The sequence below is a fragment of the Oratosquilla oratoria genome, chromosome 16 (genome assembly GCF_046742065.1).
Source record: "Oratosquilla oratoria isolate Oo_2021 chromosome 16, ASM4674206v1, whole genome shotgun sequence".
Lineage (NCBI taxonomy): Eukaryota > Metazoa > Arthropoda > Malacostraca > Stomatopoda > Squillidae > Oratosquilla > Oratosquilla oratoria.
Genome location: NC_134792.1, coordinates 19,153,543 through 19,177,564, shown reverse-complemented (window position 1 = coordinate 19,177,564; position 24,022 = coordinate 19,153,543). Strand labels below are relative to the sequence as shown.

Genomic DNA, 24,022 nt, shown 5'->3' with positions numbered 1-24,022 from the left:
CTGGAACCTGTTGATCCATAACGAGAGTAGAAAGACGTATGTGACAGAGAAATGTAAATTAAGAAGAATAAGAAACTGGGAGATGGTTTATTCATTATTCTATATCTAACTGGAAACTGGAGACTGAGACTGAATCACGAAAAAGAAGAATGAAAGCAAAAATAGGTATGACTTATGAATAATGCAGGATGTGATATTAGGATGTAATCAGGGGGAAATATGTTTAACATATGAAAAAGAATGTTTCACGCGCTCTACATGGAGGATTGTTCTTGGAAGTTATGAAGAGAGGGACAAGAATTAGAGTTATGGCACATCACACACACAATCTGAATAGATTATAAAAAACAAATAGGAAGTAAAATAAAAGCAAAGGAGAGAGACAAGGAAGTTAGATCAATATTTTGATGCAAGGAAAGGTAAAGGTATAGGGAAGACTGTGACTTGAGAAGAGGAGGTCTTGGAGAAAGGAAAGGAAAGGCGACATAAGAGAACAATTAGTAGCGGGAACTGGAGTGGGAAGACAAGTGAAACAGAGGGTGTGATGGTGGCTCGTCTGGGGGCTTGAAAAGGCTGAAGAAAATACAATAAATAGTGAAAAAAAGATAAGAGAATAATTTGGGAAAAAATGTCTGAATGGGTATATCATTTATAGAAAAAAGGTAGATGATAATAAATGATGAAGAAAGATAGGAGAATAATTTAGGAAAAGGTACCTGAATGGGTAAATCATGTGTTAGAAAAAAGGTAGATGATAATAAATGATGAAGAAAGAATAATTTGGGAAAAAATGCCTGAATGGTTAAATCATGTATTAGAAAAAAGGAAGATGAAAATAAATGAATATGAAAGAATAATTTAGGAAAAGGTGCCTGAATGGTTAATTCATAATTAGAAAAAATGTAGATGATAATAAATGATGAAGAAATAATAATTTGGGAAAAAATGCCTGAATGGGTAAATCATGTGTTAGAAAAAAGGTAGATAATAATAAATGAATATGAAAGAATAATTTGGGAAAAGGTGCCTCAATGGGTAATTCATGTGTTAGAAAAAAGGTAGATGATAATAAATGAAGAAAGATAGGAAAATAATTTGGAAAAAGGTGCCTGAATGGGTAAATTATGCGTTAGAAAAAAAGTAGATGATAATAAATGATGAAGAAAGAATAATTTGGAAAAAAATGCCTGAATGGGTAAATCATGTGTCAGAAAGAAGGTAGGTGATAATAAATGATGAAGAAAGATAGAAGAATAATTTTGAAAAAGGTGCCTGAATTGATAAATCATGTGATAGAAAAAAGGTAGATGATACGAAAGCCAGTTATAAAGGGAAGTATCACAATAAGCACGGATTGATGAGAACGTACGTAAGGAAAACAGCGAAGACGTTAATTCAAGGAGCAGCGTGCTAGTGATTTCTCAGGAAAGCTGAAGACTTTGGTTGAAGGTTGAGGATGAAATAGATTGGAGGAGCTTATGCCGAAGGCTGAGAGAAAAAAGACAGACAAGAGAGAAAATTCACTGGGAACAGAATCCAAAGAGATGTTTCACATGGGAAAAATATATTATCAAAGAATAAAGGGATTGAAAAACATGACTTGAAAAAGATGTTAGAGAGAGGGAAGAGTTATTTGAAGAAATGTGAAGAGTAAGGTAAAGGAGGATAAAGACAGGCAAGAGAGGGCAGAGCTGGGTAAGGAGAAGGTGGAGAAGGAGAAAGATTTGGAGGTGGTCTGAAGAAAGCGTCGTTACCAGCCGCAAAGCCTCAAGCTACGAACTGTTTTTACTTATTTATTTATCTTTTTTTCTGCAAGTCATCTTTGTATTGAAGTGATACAAATATTTGTTAATAATAATTTTATAGTTTTATCTGTTTATTTGGTCTTCTATTGATATTAAATTTTCATAAAGTAATATTCCTCTTCCCCATAAGAGAATCTCCTCTTCTTTGTAGATTTCAACTATGCTCTTCTAAATCACTTTATTGCAATCTCTTCTTTGTGTATGACAGTCATCCATTCCTTCTATTACTTCTTGGCGTGTGTAGTCTTCTCATCTTCATAATTCTGCATCTTATACACTATTTCTCTCCTACCTATTCAAATCTCCTATTTCCACAATATTGTTTATCCTCTTTCCATTTCTATCAAAAGCATATGTAAAAAGAAGTTAAACGAGATTACGACGCTTCCATGAATTTGTAAATATCAGAAGAATTTACTGCAAATGATTATAAGCCAACTTAATATCAAGATTTGTCCAGAGAAGCAATTAAAGCCTATAAAGTTAAATAATTAACCATGTTTACCAGTGTTTGTTGGGTAAAGCAGGTTTAGATCCCACAAGAAGTGAAGGAAAATTAATATATTTAATTGATTTAATATAAAAAGCCCACCAAAGGAAATGTATATAAATACACACACACACACATATATATATATATATATATAGATATATATACATATATACATATATGTATATATATATATATGTATATATATATATATCGTGATTTTCGACGCACGGGTCAGGGTTCGTATCCCATGGCGGAGCTTCTAAAAATGTATACATATATATATATAGATATATATATATATATATATATATATATATATATATATATATATATATATATATATATACGAGTATATACGTTTTACACTTGCGTAGCTAGATGTATACGTGTACAGAGCTATATATGTATATATGTATGTATGAATGTATATATATATATATATATATATATATATATATATATATATATATATATATATATATATATACATGCATACATACATGCATATACCAAAGGCTCTTTCCCCCTACATGTGGGGTAGCCAAAAAGAAAAAGGCATAGAAACCACCCCCACCCATTCCATTTCCTATATATTCCACTCCCCTCCACCCTTCTCCCTCCCGCTTTTCTTGGCACCTTCTGGATAACGAGTCATCCCTGCATCCTGTCCACTGCCCTGGGTCACAAGCAGTGTCGCAAGACACAGCACATCCACAGCAAGGCCGCTTGATGAATTCGGCGACCCCCCCCTCTCCGTCCCCTCACGCAGAAAAGGAGAAGACGGGGAGAAATCCCTTCGGGCTGCGTCACAGCATCATCTATACACAACCCCTCTCCATTCACCCCTATCTTCTGTCATCTTCCGTCCTTCCTCCACAGACATTCCTCTCTTTTGTAGTGCCCTTTTCATCCCATCCATCCATCTCATCCTATGACGCCCCCTCATATTCACTCATTCCACCTCTGCCTTCCACACTTCTTTTACTAATCTTTCTTCACTTATCCTTTCCATGTGTCCAAACCATCGTAATACCCTTTCATCAACCCTATCTCACAGTTCCCTTTATACCCCTGTTTTCCTCCTCGCCTTCTCATTTCTCACTCTATCTAGCCTAGTAACCCCTATCATACTTCTCAGACATTTCTTCTCAAACACATTTATACTCCTCCTCTCTTCCTCTATTATGTTCCATGTTTCTGCTCCGTACAGAGCTCTTGGCACAATCACTCTTTCATATAACCTCCTCTTAGCATCCATTCCTATGTGTCTATTTCTCATTGCACTTTTTAATCCACCAAGGCATTTACTCGCTTCTCTCACTCTACATTCTACCTCCACCCCCACTCCTCCCTTTCCTGCCACATTCGCACTCAAGTATATAAAACTATCCATTTCCTCCAGTCTTTCACCCTTAATGCTCACTTCCAGCCTGCTGTCCCTCTCTCCCCTTGTACATCTCATCACCTTACTTTTACCCACATTTATCTCCGGCTTTCTTCTTGCACACACCTTCTCAAACTCTGTCACTAACTTCCTCGATCCCTCCTCTGATCCTGCTACAAGTACAGTGTCGTCAGCAAACAAGAACTGGCTCACCTCCCACTTTTCTCCATTTTCTTTAATCATCTCCAACCCCTGACCCACTACCCTTGCATTCACTTCTCGCACCACCCCATCCATGTAAAGATTGAACAGCCAGGGCGACATAATACATCCCTGACGAAGTCCCACCTTTCCCTCAAACCATTCACTCTCTCCATTTCTAATCCTAACACAAGATCTACTACTCTCGTAAAAACTCTTGACTGCCCTTAACAGCTTTCCTCTTATCCCATATATATGCAGTAACTCCCACAGTGCCTTCCTGTCTACCCTGTCGTAAGCCTATTCCAGATCCATAAAAGCCACAAAAACATCCTTAGCTTTTCCTATAGGTTTCTCACATATCTGTCTTACCACAAAATCTGATCTACACAACCCCTACCTGTCCTAAACCCACACTGTTCCTCACCAATTACTTCCTCTGTTCCTCTCCTAATCCTCTCAATCAAGACCCTCTCATAAGACTTCCCAACTACACTCAACAAGCTGATCTCTCTGAAACTACTACACTCACGCTTGTCCCCCTTTCCCTTGTAAAGCGGAACTATACAGGCACTCCTCCAGTCCTCCGGCACTCTACCTCCTATTAAACAAACATTAGATAACCTCACCAGCCAGTGCAACATCACTGTACCTCCTTTCTTCAGACATTCTGCATGGGATCCATCCAGACCCGGTGCCTTACCTGCTTCCACTTCATCCTTCTCTATTTCTCCTCGATTTTCCTCACTCCTCACTCTCATTTTCTTAGCGCTTCCCACTGCAACTACCTTTCCCTCCCTATCCTCCTTCACATTTAGGAACTCCCTAAAATACTCTGCCCACCTTCCTCTCACTGCCTTCTCTTCCATTATCATCTCTCCATCTGCACCTTTTACCTTTTCTTCTCTACTTGATTCGCCTCCTCCTCATCTTTTAATTCCTTCCAAAACATCTTTTTATTGCTCTCAAAATTTTCTGTCATACTCTTTCACCATTTCACATCTACTTTCCTCTTGGCTTCCTTTATCTTACGCTTAGCTTCTCTTCTCTTTAATTTGCACCTACTTTGCAGCCAATCTATGAATGCCTACTTCTTTTCTTCTATACATTTCTTTACTTCCTCATCCTACCACTCACTACCCTGCCTTCTTTTCCTCCCGCCCTCCTTGTTCCACACACCATCTTTGCACACCTTATGACTCCTTCCTTGAACCCTCCCCATTCCTCCTCCACTCCTAGTTCTACTCTATCCTTTACTCCCTCCCACTCCTCTATCAGTTTCTTCTTAAACTCACTCTCTTTTTTTCCTCATTTAAGAAGTTCACTCTAAGTACCTCCCTACCTTCTGCCCTTTTCCTATCTCTCCACCTATTCTCCACTCTCATTTTACCTTCCACCAGAAAATGATCTGATATTCCCCCCTCTCTCCCCTTAGAGTATGTACATCCTTAACTCTTCCTACCATGCTCCTGGTCACCACTATATAGTCCAATAACACACTGTCTGCCACCCTTCCATCCACCACCCTCTCCCATGTGTACTTATCCTTGAATTTCTTCTTAAACTCTGTATTTGCTATCATCAACTGTCTTTCAAGACACATTTCCACCATATATACAAATATATATATATGTATATATATATATATATACATATGTATACATATATATATATATGTATATATATATACATATGTATATATATATATATATATATATATATATATATATATATATATATTTTGCTGGTAACCACAAAGGAAATCGGAAGAAAACATTGATTCCCAAGCGCTTTTGTGTACTTCACATCTCCAGGGGAATACAGCCTGTATTCCCCTGAAGATGTGAATTATACAAAAGCGCTTAGGAATCCCTGTTTTCTTTCGATTTCCTTAGTGGTTGCCAGCAAAATTTGTGGAGCACGTGTTGTTTTTAGTGATCTTTCTGCATATATGTATATATATATACATATATATACATACATATATATATATATATATATATACATATATATATATATATATATATATATATGTGTGTGTGTGTGTGTGTGTGTGTGTAGGAGCGCGCGCGCGCGCGCGCGTGTGTGTATGTATGTGTGTGCGTATATATATATATATATATATATATATATATATATATATATATATATATATATATATATATGTATATATATATAAACATCTATACCTGTAACCCCAAAGGGGACATTCCTAAAAAAGTAAAGGCATAAGTGGGTCTGGGAGTTTTCCAGCCAGTACCCTAAGGTTTGGGTCTTGTAATGTGCATGGATGTGGTACAGATGAGATTAAAAGGGAAGAGATAGCCAGTATATTTGTGAGAAGAAAGATGTATGTGTTAGCTTTGAGTGAAACTAAAATGAAAGGGAAAGGCGAGTGTGAGTTTGGGAGTGTAATTTGGAGGTACTCATTAGTGAAGAGGGGATGAGGGAGAGAAGGGGGTGGCTGTACTAGCAAGTGAAGAGATAAGGAAGTGTGTAGTGGAGTGGAAGGAGGTTGATGTGGATGATGGTGAAGCTGGGAAGGGAGATATGGGTTTTTGTAAATGCGTATGGGCCTGGTAGTGAGAAGAGCGTAGAGGAAAGGGAGTTTTTTTGGGTAGATATAAATGATTGCATAGAGGGATTAGGGAGAAATGTCAATGTAGTTGTTCTGGAAGACCTTAATGCTAGGGTAGGAAACGAACCAATAGACGGAGTGATTAGAAAGTATGGAGTTCCAGGTAAAAATTGTAGTGTAGAATTGATGGTGGAGATGTGTCTTGAAAGAGAGTTGATGATAGCAAATACAGTTTTTAGGAAGAAAGTCAAGTATAAGTACACATGGGAGAGGGTGGTGGATGGAAGGGTGGCAGATAGTGTTAATGGACTATATAGTGGTGACCAGGAGCATGGTAGGAAGAGTTAAGGATGTACATACTCTAAGGGGAGAGAGGGGGGGAATATCAGATCATTTTCTGGTGGAAGGTAATATGAGAGTGGAGAATAGGTGGAGAGAGAGGAAAAGGGCGGAAGGTAGGGAGGTACTTAGAGTTAACTTCTTAAATGAAAAAGAAAGGGAGAATGTGTATAAGAAGAGGAATGGGAGGGAGTGAAAATAGAGTAGAACTAGGAGTGGAGAAGGAATGGGGATGGTTCAAGGAAGGAGTCATAAGGTGTGCAAAGATGGTGTGTGGAAGAAGGAGGGCGGGAGGAAAAGAAGGCAGGGTAGTGAGTGGTGGGATGAGGAAGCAAAGAAGGGTGTAGAAGAGAAGAAGCAGGCATTCATAGATTGGCTACAAATTAGGACGAGGGAATCGTATAAGAGGTGCAAAGTAAAGAGAAGGGAAGTTGAGAATAAGATAAAGGATTCAAAGAGGAGAGCAGATGTGAAATGGGGTAAGAGTATAACAGAAAATTTTGAGAGCAATAAAAAGATGTTTTGTAAAGAAATTAAAAGATGAGGAGGAGGCGAATCAAGTAGAGAAGAAAAGGTAAAAGGTGCAGATGGAGAGATGATAATGGAAGAGAAGGCAGTGAGAGGAAGGTGGGCAGAGTATTTTAGGGAGTTCCTAAATGTGAAGGAGGATAGAGAAGGAAAGGTAGTTGCAGTGGGAAGCGTTAAGAAAATGAAAGTGATGAGTGAGAAAAATGGAGGAGAAATAGGGAAGGATAAAGTGAAAGCAGCTGTTAAGATGATGAGAGCAGGTAAGCCACTTGGGTTGGATGGATGTAATGCAGAATGTCTGAAGAAAGGAGGTACAGTTATGGTGGACTGGCTGGTGAGGTTGTTTAATGTTTGTTTAAGAGAGGGTAGAGTGCCGGAGGACTGGAGGAGTGCCTATATAGTTCCGCTTTACAAGGGAAAAGGATGCAAGTGTGTGTGTAGTAATTTCAGAGAGATCAGCTTGTTGAGTGTAGTTGGGAAGGCTTATGGGAGGGTCTTAATTGATAGGATTAGGAGAGGAACAGAGGGAGTAATTGGTGAGGAACAATATGGTTTTAGGACAGGTAGGGGTTGTGTAGATCAGATTTTGTGGTAAGACAGATATGTGAGAAAGCTATAGGAAAAATGTAAGGATGTTTTTTTGGGGGTTTTATGGATATGGAATAGGCTTACGACAGGGTAGACAGGAAGGCACTCTGGAAGGTGTTGCAGATATATGGGATAAGACGAAAGATGTTGAAAGCAGTCAAGAGCTTTTAGGAGAGTAGTAGAGCTTGTTTTAGGATTAGAAATTGAGAGAGTAAATGGTTTGAGGTAAAGGTGGGACTTCGTCAGGGATGTATTATGTTACCCTGGCTGTTCAATCTTTACATGGATGGGGTAGTGTGAGAGGTGAATGCAAGGGTATTTGGTCAGGGGTTGGAGATCGTTAAAGAAAATAGAGAAAAATGGAAGATAAGCAAGTTGTTCTTTGCTGACGACACTGCGCTTGTAGCAGGATCAGAGGAGGGATCGAGGAAGTTAGTGACAGAGTTTGAGAAGGTGTGTGAAAGAAGGAAGCTGAAGATAAATGTGGGTAAAAGTAAGGTGATGAGATGTACAAGGGGAGAGAGGGACAGCAGGCTGGAAGTGAGCATTAAGGGTGAAAGACTGGAGGAAATGGATAGTTTTAGATAATTTGGTGCGTATGTGGCAGGAAAGGGAGGAGTGGGGGTAGAGGTAGACTGTGCATTGAGTGAAGCGATTAAATGCTTTGGTGGATTAAAAACTGTATTGAGAAATAGACATTTAGGAATGGGTGCTAAGAGGAGGTTATATGAAAGAGTGGTTGTGCCAAGAGCACTGTACGGGGCAGAAACATGGAACAAAAGAGAGGAAGAGAGGAGGAGTTTAAATATGTTTGAGATGAAATGTCTGAGAAGTATGATAGGGGTTACTAGGCTAGATAGAGTGAGAAATGAGGAGGTGAGGAGGAGAATAGGGGTGGAAAGGGAGCTGGGAGATAGGGTTAATGAAAGAGTATTAGGATGGTTTGGACACATGGAAAGAATGAGTGAAGAAAGATTAGTAAAAGAAGTGTGGAAGACAGAGGTAGAATGAGTGAATATGAGGGGGCGTCCTAGGATGTGATGGATGGATGGGGTGAAAGGGGCATTACAAAAGAGAGAAATGTCTGTTGAGGAAGGACGAGAGAGAACAGAGAATAGGGGTGAATGGAGAAGGGTTGTATGTAGATGATGTTGTGATGCATGAGGGGTAGTGGGTGGGGGATGGGGGCTGAGGAAGTATTTATGAGAAAAAAAATTAACGCAGCCCGAAGGGATTTCTCCTTGTCTTCTCTTTTTCTGTATGAGGGGACGGTGAGGGGGGTCGCCGAATATATATATATATACAGTATATATATATATATATATATATATATGTTTGTATGTATGTATGTGTGTGTGTGTGTGTGTGTGTGTGTGTGTTTGTGTGTGTGTGTGTGTGTGTGTGTATGTGTGTGTGTGTGTGTGTGTGTGTGTGTGTGTGTGTGTGTGTGTGTGTGTGTGTGTGTGTGTGTGTGTGTGTGTGTGTGTGTGTGTGTGTGTGTGTGTGTGTGTGTGTGTGTGTGTGTGTGTGTGTGTGTGTGTGTGTGTTTGTGTGTGTGTGTGTGTGTGTGTGTGTGTGTATGTATATATGTGTATTTGTGCCTTAAATCAACTAACTTTTGGTTCTGCCGTAATGCCACCAGCAGGTGCATAGAAACTTATCGTCTTATCGTCATCAACTCATTTCTCAGTAGAGGCCATACACGCTTTCCTTCATGGACCACTGCCAGCCTGAAACTGACACTATTAACCCAAATACTTTGTTAAAAGGTCTGTTCAAGGTCTATAATAAACAACACGATAGAAAACCCCCTCATATGGAGTCACAAAGGTAGGACGAAGTGTTCATACTGATTTTTTTTCTTTTTTTATGGGAAGTAAATGTTACTTACCTAAAATAAAAACGAGAAAGATTCAAAGAAGATAATGCACGAACGCGGGAACAGACTGAACCCAACGCCAATCTAAACTTAATATTCACTGTAGTACAAGACAAAGTTTTTCCGTTATAATAGAAAAGGGGTGCCTCCAGTCTTCGAGCCCCCTTCTAGAAAGAAATTTTGTGATTCACCATGGTCTTGGATCACGTGTTGAATTCGTGATAGACAGCAATTTCTCTCCCACAAGAGAGCTCAGAGCTCATATATGACCGATCTATGGGTAATGCTGTGACCTTACATGCACACACACCGAACTCCCCGCCCACGAGAGTTGGAGTAACAACCCGCAGCTCAGCGATACTGAAATTATTTCAGCCCAGGGTGGGATTCAAACCCGGACCGCCGTAGTGGCAGCCAGGAACTCTACCAACTGCGTCACGAGTTGTGTGTGTATCAGTACACGTGCGGCCGCATTACTTTTACCAACTTCGGTAACACCACAAACAACTCCTCGAAAGTTGTATGAATAGAAACGTGAAGAGATTCAAGATAAGGAGTAGAAACAGGAACAAGATGAAGAACAGAAACAGCACCAAAACCGTGTCAGAAGCAAGAACGACAAAGGCGGTCGCAACGACGACGACAACAAGAAAAATGAAATTAATAGGAGGAGTGGCAATAACAACAACATCAACTTTTTTTAGCAACAATAACAACAACTACAACAATGACGACAATAGCCTAAATAACAAAGAGTTCACTTTATAGATATTCTACAGTTGTACACATCATTGAAATTTCCTTTAGAATACTGATATTTACTGCATAGGGGAGTTTAATACATACGTATAAGATACATTTTTTTGCAGGGAAACCTGTTAATTTTTTATGCAGCAATGTGTTATAATGTCACTAGATCCACGGACAGTTTAAATATCATATAAAAAATTATTAATTGAACAAAATTTATTCCACAGTAGACTATTGAAAAAAACTCATGAAAAAATTAATAGCAGTAATAAAATGAGTAGCATCATGTGTACGTGTTTGGGCTCGTATATTGAACTAATTAGAGAAAATATGCCAGAGGACGTGCCTGATGATACGTATTTGCTTTCCTACAACTAACGGACGCAGCCAAATGCATTTTATTGCTCTTTTCCCACAGAATATATAAAACAAGTCTCCATACATACACTATTATATACATACATACATACATACATACATACATACATACATAAATACATACATACATACATACATACATACATACATACATACATACATACATACATACATACATACATACATACATAAATACTACATACATGCATAAATACATAAATACATTACATTTATATTCGTATATATGCATATATACATCCATGCATACCTACCTACCTATCTACCCATATATATTTATTTACACACACACACACACATACACACACACACACACAAACACACACACACACACACACACACACACACACACACACACACACACACACACACACACACACACACACACACACACACACACCACACACGCACACACGCACAAACACACACACACACACACACACACACACACGCACACACACACATGCACACACACACATACACACACACACACACACACACACACACACACACACACACACACACACACACACAACACACACACACACACACACACACACACACACACACACACACACACACACACACACACACACACACACACACACACACACACACACACACACACACACACACACACACACACACACACACACCTACCTCTTGGCGCTGTGGTTAGAGTTCCTGGCCGCCACTACGGCGGTCCGGGCTCAAATCCCGCCCAGAGCTGAAATAATTTCAGTACCGCTGAGCTGCAAGTTGTTAATCCAACTCTCGTGAGCTGAGGGTTATGCAAGGTAACAGCATTACCCATAGATCGGTAATATATGAGCTCTGAGCTCTTCCGAGAAGGAAATAGCTGTCGATCACGAGTCCAACACGTGATCCAAGACCATGGTGAATCACATACATACATACATACATACATACATACATACATACATACATACATACATACATACATACATACATACATACATACATACATACATACATACATACATACATACATACATACATACATACATACATACATGATATATGAATTCATGCAATATACATACTCGTATCGAATACAATTTAGAATCATTTCACTTTGTGAGGGTATCCTATCCCAATCATATTCTTAAATAGTTTCCTAACATTAATTTTTTACTTACATGTCACTATTCTTAAGATCAATGTCCTTCTTACCCTACTAGTTCTGTGCGTTTATTTCTTATAATACACACAATTCTTATTCTATTCTATCACACAATTTTGCAAAAGGTCGTCAGTACATATGAAAACTTAAAGGAGTTTCCTTATGAAGCCCTAGATATTATGTTCACAATTTATATGAAAAAAAAAATGAAATTGACTTATTAGTTTGTGAATTCCTTGTTTTCAGTGTACTGAACAAAATGTCTATTAAGAAAGCTATTTCATTAATTAATCTTTTCAAGATCCTAGTGTGTCGTACTTTGAGTCTTGCCTGGCTTTCGACTTCGTAAATAACTTCTAATATAATGACGATCATAATATTTTTCATAAATTTCATTATATTCTTTTTATAATTCTTTGAGATTCTCAGGTCTCCTTAAGATGAATTTATTATCTGGTATTGGAACAAAAATACATAATACGAATAATCACTCTCACCAAAAGGTTAAGTAAAAAAGTTTCTAATATAATGACGGTCATAATATTTGTTATAAATTTGATTATATTCTTTTTGTAATTCTTTGAGATTCCTAGGTTTCTTTAAGCTGAGTTTATATCTAGTGTTAGAACGAAAATACATAATACGAATAGGCACTTTCACATAAAGGTTAAATCAAAAAAGTTTTTAATCTTGTAAGGGTCAGAGACTTCCCTAATCTTAATAGAATTATCAGGCGTTACTCAAAGTTAACTGAATTAGCAAGGAGGACCTTATTCGATTGTAAGGGTACCACTCAGCTGGGATAAAGCTAAAACTACCACTACCAACCCTTTCCGTCTCAAGGAGAATTTAATTTATTTTGGAAAACGGTGTATTTTTTCAGCTACATGGTATTATTACAGCAAAGGTTTACATGAGGGGCATTTCTCTTTTTTGCATCCCAAAATTCACTTTTTCATCCCATACTTAACTATACAGTTGTTTTAGATCTTGTTTGTTATTTGTCAGTTATATTAGAATACTATGTGTGCCGACTAAGTTGTGCAGAATTTATGTGATCACCCGTGTCTGCTTGTATGTATAAATCTGTCTCTCAGTCAGTCCATCTGTCAGTTTGTCTGTCTGCCTGTCAACTTGCGTCTATCTCTCTGCCTGCTGTCTGGTATGTCTTTCTAAACTATACCTAAAAATACAAATTTATCTCAATGAATTCACATCGAAAGGATACACAATGACCATCAAAATGCTGATTGAATGTTCGGAGGGATCTAGACTACATCCATCCATATCCACACCCCAAACTCCCAACCCCGCTCACCTCAAAATTTTGTAATCGGGCCGGGCGCTTATTCCCGTGGATTACCCCCATGCTTTACATATGATCTAGTAGACACGAATGTCATAGATTATATTCACAATTGCTAGTGGTAGATAGAGTGATAAGTACGTTGGTTGAGGTATGAGCTCTCTGAACTTTTTCTATTTGATCTCAACTCCTCTTCAAAAGTGACGCTCTCTGAACTAAATAAAGTATTTTAGACGATAGAAGGAATATGTATATAAACGAAGTGGGAAGATTAATCGATTTACAGTCCCTCATTTTGACTAACATCAGAATGCATTATCGAAGGAAAAGGATTAGAAGTAACTCAATAAATGATGGCATATATTTTTCATAAGGTGGCTGAAAAATTAAAACAACCATACAACTTTATATTAGATGATAAAAGTGAACGGAATCATACCTATACAAAGTGAAACTTAAAAGAAAAAAATGACAACCCTTTCAGCTTTTACTTTTGAAATTCACACTAATATTTTAATACATTAAAATGATTTTGCCACTTTCATGGATAAATAAATATTTCCGAGTTTGTAATAGCGTTCGAAAATTTTTTTTTAGTAGTCCGTACCAAATCAAAACCAAGTCTTCTGTCAACAGAACAATGCCAGATTTTCTTAAACGGGAGAATAATTCTGAGGGCAAAAATAAATTTATTTTTACATGAAAAGTATCTCTATAACACCATGAAAAGGCGTTAAAGTTGACTGACACGATTACCTATTCTGTCTCATCACTTTGTGTGCCTCCTTGTCATTAGTGGTATTTCCTACGTTAATTGAACTGTTCTTATTTAGAACTCGTCAAGAGAGAACTTTCCTCGCCTCTCCTCCGTTCCTTCGACAGCGGCTAACCTAGCTTGCGTCACGTCGGGCCGGAGTCCCCTGGCGCCATCTCCTCCTCCTTTCTTCAGGTCCCTCACAATGTCGTATTCATGTCTCGCCACGCATAACACGAAACTTTTCGCCTTTATTTGACATACTTCAATGTGTTTGCGCACTGCTCCTAGAGCGTTTCATTTTTCATCCAGATCCGTAACATGTGGTCTTTGTAAACACAGAGAACTTGGACCATGCAAAATTGAATATGCGTGATGCAATCAAAATCACATCATATGCTAAGAAAATTGGTTATGAATAAATTATAATGAACATATAATCCCTATGAAGCAAAGTAGGATAGAAAAATATCTTAATCATCTCCAGCTTAGTGATTACAATCAAGGTCATGAGCAAAAACCATGGTACGAATAGCCGATATATGCATACATTCATGCCTCCACGCGCTTTGCAGTCTCGAAATTAAAGGTGAGGTTGTCATCACGCACAGCAATATTTTCACTAAAAGTACCCACCAATGCGTTACATCACGCATGTCCTAATGAGAGTTGGAGAACCACTCGTGGGAGCACTACGACGAATATCTGTGACCTTCTTTCTCACTCAGCCCAACCTCCCACTCCAGCTTCATCTCTTTTTAGTCCTTATTCTCCTCTTCCTCCCCCTCCTCCTCCTCCTCCTCCTCACCTTCCTCTTGTGTCACCTCCTCTTCCTCGTCCTCCTTATTCTTTTCTTCCTCCTCCCGCTACCTCGTCTCTTCTTACTAGGTCTATTTTTCTGTAAAATTTTGTAAACGACCTCCTTTCCTCGTATCCTATGAGTCCTTTCCTCTCTTATCATTATACATGTTATGTGCTTAAAATAGTCCAACGAAATACATACTTCCTTCTACGTTATCACCTTACTCATCTTCTTATGCCTTTGTCTTACGTTGTAAGCCAGACTGCATAATGCATTGTATTCCATGCCCTGATTGCGCAAATATAACGATTGTAACGTGAAAACCTTCGTGTCTCCACTTACATCCCTTCCTTCCTCGCGCCACTCTTTTATCGATCCAACGCCCCTTTGTCGCTTCCTCCAGTCCCCTCTTCTCTTCAATTTCTCCCTCCTACAGATCTCAATTTCTCATGTTTGTTTATCTCTCTGACCGTAGTCAATGTCCCCTCTCCTTTCTCTGACTTTGATTTATTCACTTAGTAAATCTTCGTCTCCTCTCCCTTCCTTTCGTTATCCTCTCCTGTTTCCCTTGATAGCTCTACTTATTTTCCTTTCTCCCGTTTTCCGGTGTCACATATCCTAAATATGATACCAAGTTCTCTCTTCTAAAGTTACTGCAGCCATTCATTCTCCTTTTACTTCTGTATGTCCTTTGATTATCTCTTACATTTTTCATTCCTTGTTAAAACTCCACTTCATGCATCGGTTCTCCTTTATTAATTTTCCAGCATTGACATTAGACCTTGATCTTCCGCCCTGCATTCTAACAAGAATATTTTGATTTAACCCAATCATATTTACTTTTTGTACTATACTATTTTCTTTATCTTTACTGTCATCCCTATATATATTAGTGGTACCAGCAAAAAAAAAAAAAAAAAAAAAATCACATATGAATATCAAGGATTATTAGATTTTTTTTTTGTATTATTGCTAATGCTATTGATAATGCTATTGCTATTGTCATTTTATTGATTTAAAAGAACAGAGACTGGTTTCAAACTTCCTTGATTTAACATCTATCTTCATTCCAATGCGGACTCATTTTCAGATTTTTCCCATTAGGTCATTTCGGACGTCACTTTTTTAATTTCTTATATCCGATAACTTAGGAATTTTATCATCATATATCTATTTATACTTACTCTGTTGGCTATCAGGCCGAATGTCTCTTCACTGCTTTCACTATGGCTCTTCAGATGGTTCTATCCTCTGCCAATTCTTTCCAGTCCTCTCCTGGCACCACCCTCTCCACGTCCTTCTCCACTCCATCCATACTTCTGTACCTAGGTCTCCCCAATGGTCGTCTGTCTTGTATTCCTCCTTCCATCACCTTCCTTGGTAGTCTGTCCGCCTCTATTTGGACGCAGTGTCCAGCCCACCTTGTTCTTCTTCCCCGTACTTCATCCTGAATGTACGGTTGTCCGGTCAGATCTCTAATTTCCCTGTTATGTCTTTATCTCCATCTCCCTTCTTCATTTTATCTACTAATTAGTTTATCTACATATCTAATTACATATTTATTTATTTATTGATTGATTGATTTATTTATTCATTTATCTATTTGTTTATTTATTTATTTATTTATTTGTTTATTTATTTATTTATCTATTTATTAATTTATCCATTTGTTTGCTTATTTACCTATTCATTTGTTCATTTACGAATCTTTTATCCAGTAGTAGTAATAGTAGTAATAGTAGTACTAGTACCAATAGTTGTAGAATCAGTAGTAATGTTACTAGTGATGGTAATATATACATATTTTTTTTTACCTCCCTGGTTATCCCACGCTTTCATTTCAGTATCTAGGTCGTTACCTCTATCCACACACACTTTCGTCACTTCCTATCCAGCCTCTCGCTTTATCTCAACTTTTCTATCTTCAGTTATTGATGATGGGTAAACTTCCAGGCCTCGGCAGAGAGATGTCCATGAACAACTACACTTCCGCTCAGGGTAATCTTATTACCCTTCTCCTCCTTCTACTTTTCTTTCCATGGTTTTCTGCTCCTTCCTTTTATTTCTTACTTTGTGTGTGTGTGTGTCATTTTCTATTTCTTCTTTTTCTTCTTCTTGCAAATCTCGTTCTTCTGTCTGTACTTCTTTTTTTCTTCATGTAGTTATTCTTTTTCTTTTTTCATTAATCCTCTTCTTTTCAATTTTCCTCTTATTCACCCATCTATTTACCTGCTTCTCTCAATTTTGTTCTGTTTCGCTTCCTCTTTCTTTCACTTCTCCATAAGTCTTTTTTCTCTTACCCTGGTTGTGTGCCGAGGTGCTTGCAGTCAGTTATTTCCAATTTAGCACGATCTTAGTCCACAAATTCCCTGATACCAAGGTTTATTTCTCTGCTCACTTTTATCACTTTTCTATTCCTTTACATATTGGTTTTTAATCACCTTCAGAAGTCCATGACATTAATGGTATATGATCATAGAGCGAAGTATCTCTTATGAAACTCCCCTCGACCATTCATTCAATAATGATGTCCAATACTGGTTCACTTAGTGGATGTGTAAGGAGATACACAGGTGTTTTACGAGGATTCACTGTAGAATAAAAGTACATAACAGCTCCAAAGTTCCTACATTCCATCCTGATTGGCCTATAAACTTGGTTAGTATGTTATAACTAGTGACTTTTGTGGTTGCAACTTTTGCTCTACGATCTTGGATATTGCCAAAGGCGAAGAGGTGTATAAGCTGGTAACAACCATCAAAAAGCTGTCCACTCAAAGTTTGAGGTCAGCCAGAGTTTTCTTATACGAATGCTCTACCAACAGAAGAACAGTCACTTACTCTTAAGTTTAATCAAGTATATCAATACTATTCGCTATATATTATAAACGTGTCACCCATAAAACTTGAAAAGGTTATATATATATATATATATATATATATATATATATATATATATACATATTGTAAGGGCCCATCCCCCTTCCCCCGGCCACAAGGCAATTCATCGCGGCTGCACTGATAGTCGTTTGGCTCCCCACCTCGGCGAATCGGCTTGTTTGCGCGCCAGAACAACGAGCAAGTCAGCTTCGAACTTTTGAAGCCCGAGAAGACTGCGCCTGCGCGGAGCGGCCACGTCGGCAGTTTCAGGGGTATATATACCCCTCCTCCCCAACGTCAAATAGAACTTGGTCAGAAGACGTCCTGCGAAGACTACCCACTGCCACGCCAATCCCAAGTCTTCATTACTCCAGTCGCAGGCTACTCGACGTCGGGTCTTCTCACCTTTGCTGTTCTCAAGACACGCCGCATCCGATTGGGCCGGAACGGTTCGTCCATACGCACCCGGACATCGCTACTGTTGTTACGATACGGAGGTGTTGAGCACCTCGTATTAGATGTTCCCATTCTACAACATTGTATTGTACACTTTGATGGTTTATTGTATTCGTTAACTCTTTTAAATCCATTGATTCCTTTTGATGTTTGATTAAAGCCCCAGCAGATCCAGTAGCACCCGAACTGGTATTACTTTTCAGGGCCGAGAGAACATAGTTCCTCGTTCGCCCTCACATTTCTGGCGACCTTGCCAGGATTGGTGCTACAAGTGTTTGCTGGGCTCTAAGTCGCTTTGAACGCGCACTCACTGTCTGTGGCCCGGAAGTGAGTCCTCTTGTGCTTTGAGGTTTTGATTGTTTCATAGCTGTTTACGTGTGTATTAATACGTACATTACGTTGTGGCGTTTTGAAGTGGGTAAAATTGTTCCATTTGCTTTAAGCGAGTAATGTTTCTTGTCTTACAGCTTGTATTTGTTTGATGCATTTACGTCCCTTGTATTTTTGCTTCTGCTTAATTTTGCTTATTTCATTTACTTTCGGTGTTATTTGATGTCCCTTGGTTGTGCAGTTTGTCTTTAGTCGTTGACACGTATCTTATTTGTTTTATTCATTGACACGTATCTTTTTCTCTTGTTCGTTAACACGTATCTTGTTTGTCTTGTATCATAATCATTGACTTGTGCCTTATTCGTTACTTATTCTCGTCAATATGATATCTGTTCAGGAGCTTAAGGAACAGGCTATAGCTTTAGGCCTTGCAGGAGGAGATGTCGGCAAATACGTCATAGAACAGCAAGCTATTGAACGAGAAGAACGTGAAAAAGAGCGACGAGCCAAGAAGGAGGAAATTGAGCACAAGACCCGCTTAGCTGAAATTGAAGCGGAGAAGGCCAAGATTGAAGCAGAGAAGGAGAAGGCCAAGATTGAAGCAGAGAAGGAGAAGGCCAAGATTGAAGCAGAGAAGGAGAAGGCCAAGATTGAAGCAGAGAAGGAGAAGGCCAAGATTGAAGCGGAAAAGGAGCTAGAGCTAGCTCGTATCACGGCGACAAAGCAACCTACCGCGACTCCACATGATTCGGTAAGTCGTCCCCAGCTCCCTCTATTACAAGAGGGGGAAGATATTGCCTCTTACCTTAACCGTTTTGAGAGAATTGCAGAACTACTTAAGCTGAGTTCAGACAGCTATGCCGTGAGACTGGGTACCTTACTTACGGGAAAGGCAGCTGATATGTACATATCTCTCTCCCCAGAGATAACTAAGAACTATGAGCTACTGAAGAAAGCTTTATTGTCAGGTTTTAACAAGACTCCTGATGGTTACCGCGTAGACTTTTGGAATGCCAAGATTTCTCCAGGAGAAACTTTTCTTCAGTTCTCATTTCAACTAACCAGACTATTCCAGGCGTGGTTAGATTCCTCAGAGGTAGGGAATACTTTCAATGATTTGAAAGACTTTATGATACTTGACCAGTTTTTGTCTTCCCTCCATCCAGACTTGCGTGCTTTCATCAAGGAACGACGACCCTCTACGTTAACTGAGGCCATTCGTTTGGCTGACGATTGGACGTCAGCCCACCCTAATCTTCCTCGAACCTCGATTCCAAATGCAAAGAAGTTCTCTCGACCACCTAAGCCGCCTAAGGTAACCACGGCGACCCCGAATCCGTCTAGCGGCCGAAAGGACCCTCCACCTTTGACATGTCACGGTTGTGGAGAAATTGGACACATTCGGCCTCGTTGCCCTAGGAATCCCCGCACTTTCAAAGAAGGCACGTCAACTACGCAGCCATATAAGGTAGGGTTTTGCCTATCTGATAGAACAGTCCCTCACTTCCAGGCCTCTGGTACCATCAATGGGGCCTGGGTGTCTACTATAATCCGGGACACCGGCTGTTCCTGCGTAGTCGTATCAGATGAGATGCTACCAGATATAGATGTCCCGAGTTGCAAGAAAGTCTATGTTGCCGACTACTTGGGCCGAGTAGATGCCTTTCCTCTGGTTTCTTGTTACCTTCGATGTCCTTATTACGAGGGATGGACCGACGTCGTCAGAGCACCCATCAAATTTGCTAGTGTCTTAATTGGTAACGTTCCAGGCGTTAAAGATCCTAATATATCTGAATGTTCCTCTCCAGCTGATGACTCCGCAATTCCACGCCCGACACAAACTGCTACGCCCTCTCCCAAGCACCTGGTATGTGCAGTCCAGACCCGAGCCGGCAAAATGAAACGGATTCACCCCTTAGCTCTGCCTGCCCTACAACCTCTCTCGGTGACGCCCGACAACTTCAGTCTACTCCAGTCCTCGTGTGAGACACTCTGCCGCTAGAGCAAAAGCAGCCTCGGGAGAAATAGACCGAACGAGGAACGGGTCTACTTACCAGTTTGTCAAGACGGACGGTCTCCTCTATCGGAAATGTTTGACTTCTAATCGCCCTGATAAGGTAGGAAAGTCTACATTGGTTGTTCCCCGTGATTGTCGCCCTGTTATCCTCTCCATTGCTCATGAGAGCCCTTTAGCTGGACACTTCTCTCACCGGAAGACGGAATTAAAGGTAGCAGAACAATTTTACTGGCCTGGTATGGGAACAGACATCAGAACCTTCTGTCGGTCTTGTGACAAATGTCAACGCTTCTCAGCGAAGGGACGAGTACCACCAGTCCCATTACAACCCATGCCCATCGTCACTGAACCTTTCGCCCGTGTTGCCATAGACTTGGTTGGACCTCTTTCTCCAGCATCTTCCGATGGACACAGGTACATTCTTACCTTGATAGATTTTGCCACTGGATTTCCTGAAGCAGTTCCCTTAAAAGATATAGACTCTATTTCGGTCGCTGAGGCCTTGTTAACTATTTTCTCGAGAGTTGGTATTCCCCGGGAAATACTTTCAGACAGAGGTACCCAATTCACGTCTAATTTAATGAAGGAACTCCACCGAATGTTGGGCGTGAAACCTATCTTCACCACTCCCTTCCATCCTAGTGGAAATGGAAGGATTGAGAGACTACATGGCCCCTTGAAGGCTATTCTTCGTAAATTGTGTGCTGAGAAGCCCCGTGAATGGCACAGGTATCTAATACCAACTTTGTTTGCCCTCAGAGAACTCCCGAGCGACAGGACAGGGTTTTCAGCCTTCGAGTTGTTGTACGGTCGGTCTGTTAGAGGCCCACTCACAGTTTTAAGAGATCTGTGGGAAAACCGTACCCTCCACGAGGAAGAGAGGTCCAGTTTCCAATATGTAATAGAACTACAGGAGAAGCTGGCAGAATGTTCTCAAATGGCTGCGCAACAAGCAGACATCAGCAGTTCCCGGTACAAGGCGTACTTCGATCTGAAGTCTCAAAACCGTCAATTTAAACCAGGTGATGAAGTTCTAGTACTCCTGCCTAGTGATACAAGTAAACTCCTCGTCACTTGGAATGGACCCTACAACGTATTGGAGAGACGTGGTGAAGCGAATTACGTAATAGAGACCCCTCGAGGACATAGACTTTACCATGCTAACATTTTAAAAAGATATCACCGCAGGGCCCAGGTGCAGCAATTGGAACTGATGGATGAGATTTCCGCCATAGAAGAGCTTTCCGCCCCAGGGAAAGAGAAGGTATCCATCGTCGATGAAGGGGATCCGTGTGATCTTCTTTCACAGTTGCCTTTGACACCTGACGGCATAATCCTCTCCCCTTCAACTGATAAACCTGAAGTGGGACAACTCGCCCCGGATCAGCTAGTCCAACTTCAGATTCTAATGGGTGAGTATAAAGATGTTTTCTCAGACGAGCCCGGATGTACATCCACTATAACTCATGATATACAACTTACCACTACTGACCGAGTACAAGCCAAAGTGTACCCAGTGCCAATCCACCTTAGACCTGTCTTCGAGAAAGAAGTTGAAACCCTCTTCCGTCAAGGGATTATCCAACGATCCTCCTCTCCTCATTCTTCGCCTGTCGTCATGGTAAGAAAAACTGATGGATCCTATAGGATGGCCATAGACTATCGCCAACTAAACTCTGTCACAGTATTCCATGCTGAACCAACCTGCAGCATGGAAGAAGATTTGTACAAATTCTCTGGGGCTAGGTACTTTAGTGAACTGGACCTCTGCAAGGCATATTACCAAGTACCTCTTTCAGACAAAGCCAAAGCCCTAACGTCCTTTCCCACTCATCTAGGTTTGATGGAATTCTGCCGAATGCCCTTTGGTCTGGTAACGGCAAGTGCTACATACATCCGCCTGATGAGACTAGTATTAGATAATTTATCAAATGTGTGCTTTTATTTTGACAACGTCTTTGTTTTTTCCAAAAGCTGGGATCGACATCTCGAAGCTCTACATCGCGTCTTCGAACGGCTACGGGACCACCATCTGACTGTCAAGCCTTCGAAGTGTAGATTTGGAGTTTCTTCCATCAAATACCTTGGCTTTATTTTAGATGGAACCTCTTTAAAACCTCAACATACCAAGATTGAGGCTATAACCCGCATTCCTCCACCAACCAGTAAGAAGTTACTTAGGACCTTCCTTGGTCTGATCTCCTTTTATAAGTTGTTTATTCCTCAGGCCTCCGACTACACCGGCCCCTTATCTGATCTACTACGGAAGACTAGCCCTGAACCTCTCCCCTGGACCGAAGACCTCTTGGACCGTTTCTGCCATTTGAAAGCTGCCATATCTTCTCAACCCATCTTGCGGTTGCCCGATCCTAAGCTGACTTTCGTCCTTAGGACCGATGCCTCTCTTTATGGTCTGGGGGCTGTTTTACTCCAGTATCACGATGAATGCCCACATCCCGTCGCATATGCCAGTAGGAAACTTCTGGATCGTGAGAAGAGATACTCCACCATCGAGCGTGAATGTCTTGCGGTCGTTTTCTCCATCTCCAGGTTTGATTATTATCTCCGTGGCAAAGAGTTTGTGTTAGAAGTTGATCACAAACCTCTCTTGTATTTAGCTACTTTCAAAGGAAAGAATGACCGTCTCCTTCGTTGGGCTTTGGCCCTTCAGGCCTATAAATTTAGAGTTGTCCACATTGCTGGAAAAGACAATCTAGGTGCTGACCTCCTAAGTAGATCTTAAATCCTGGCTAGGTTTTATTTTCCTTTCATCCTCTGAGTTACCATTAATTTTGTTTTAATCTACTCCTAGTAGATTCTTGTCCCGGGGGTGGTGTAAGGGCCCATCCCCCTTCCCCCGGCCACAAGGCAATTCATCGCGGCTGCACTGATAGTCGTTTGGCTCCCCACCTCGGCGAATCGGCTTGTTTGCGCGCCAGAACAACGAGCAAGTCAGCTTCGAACTTTTGAAGCCCGAGAAGACTGCGCCTGCGCGGAGCGGCCACGTCGGCAGTTTCAGGGGTATATATACCCCTCCTCCCCAACGTCAAAAAAAAAAAAAAAAAAAAACAACGTCAAATAGAACTTGGTCAGAAGACGTCCTGCGAAGACTACCCACTGCCACGCCAATCCCAAGTCTTCATTACTCCAGTCGCAGGCTACTCGACGTCGGGTCTTCTCACCTTTGCTGTTCTCAAGACACGCCGCATCCGATTGGGCCGGAACGGTTCGTCCATACGCACCCGGACATCGCTACTGTTGTTACGATACGGAGGTGTTGAGCACCTCGTATTAGATGTTCCCATTCTACAACATTGTATTGTACACTTTGATGGTTTATTGTATTCGTTAACTCTTTTAAATCCATTGATTCCTTTTGATGTTTGATTAAAG

The 24,022-nt window shown here is 40.3% G+C and overlaps 1 protein-coding gene across 1 annotated transcript in view; it reads left to right on the top strand.

Annotated features, from left to right (window-relative positions):
* LOC143033568 (uncharacterized) overlaps positions 1-23,561 on the top strand; it is a 25,721-nt gene extending 2,160 nt beyond the window's left edge. The window contains exons 2-5 of the mRNA XM_076199059.1: positions 19,010-19,174; positions 19,379-20,483; positions 20,578-23,179; positions 23,442-23,561. Of these exons, the coding sequence (XP_076055174.1) occupies positions 19,010-19,174; positions 19,379-20,483; positions 20,578-23,179; positions 23,442-23,520 (3,951 nt within the window). The 3' untranslated portion in view covers positions 23,521-23,561. The remainder of the gene's footprint in view (positions 1-19,009; positions 19,175-19,378; positions 20,484-20,577; positions 23,180-23,441) is intronic.
* The last annotated feature ends 461 nt before the right edge of the window (positions 23,562-24,022 follow it).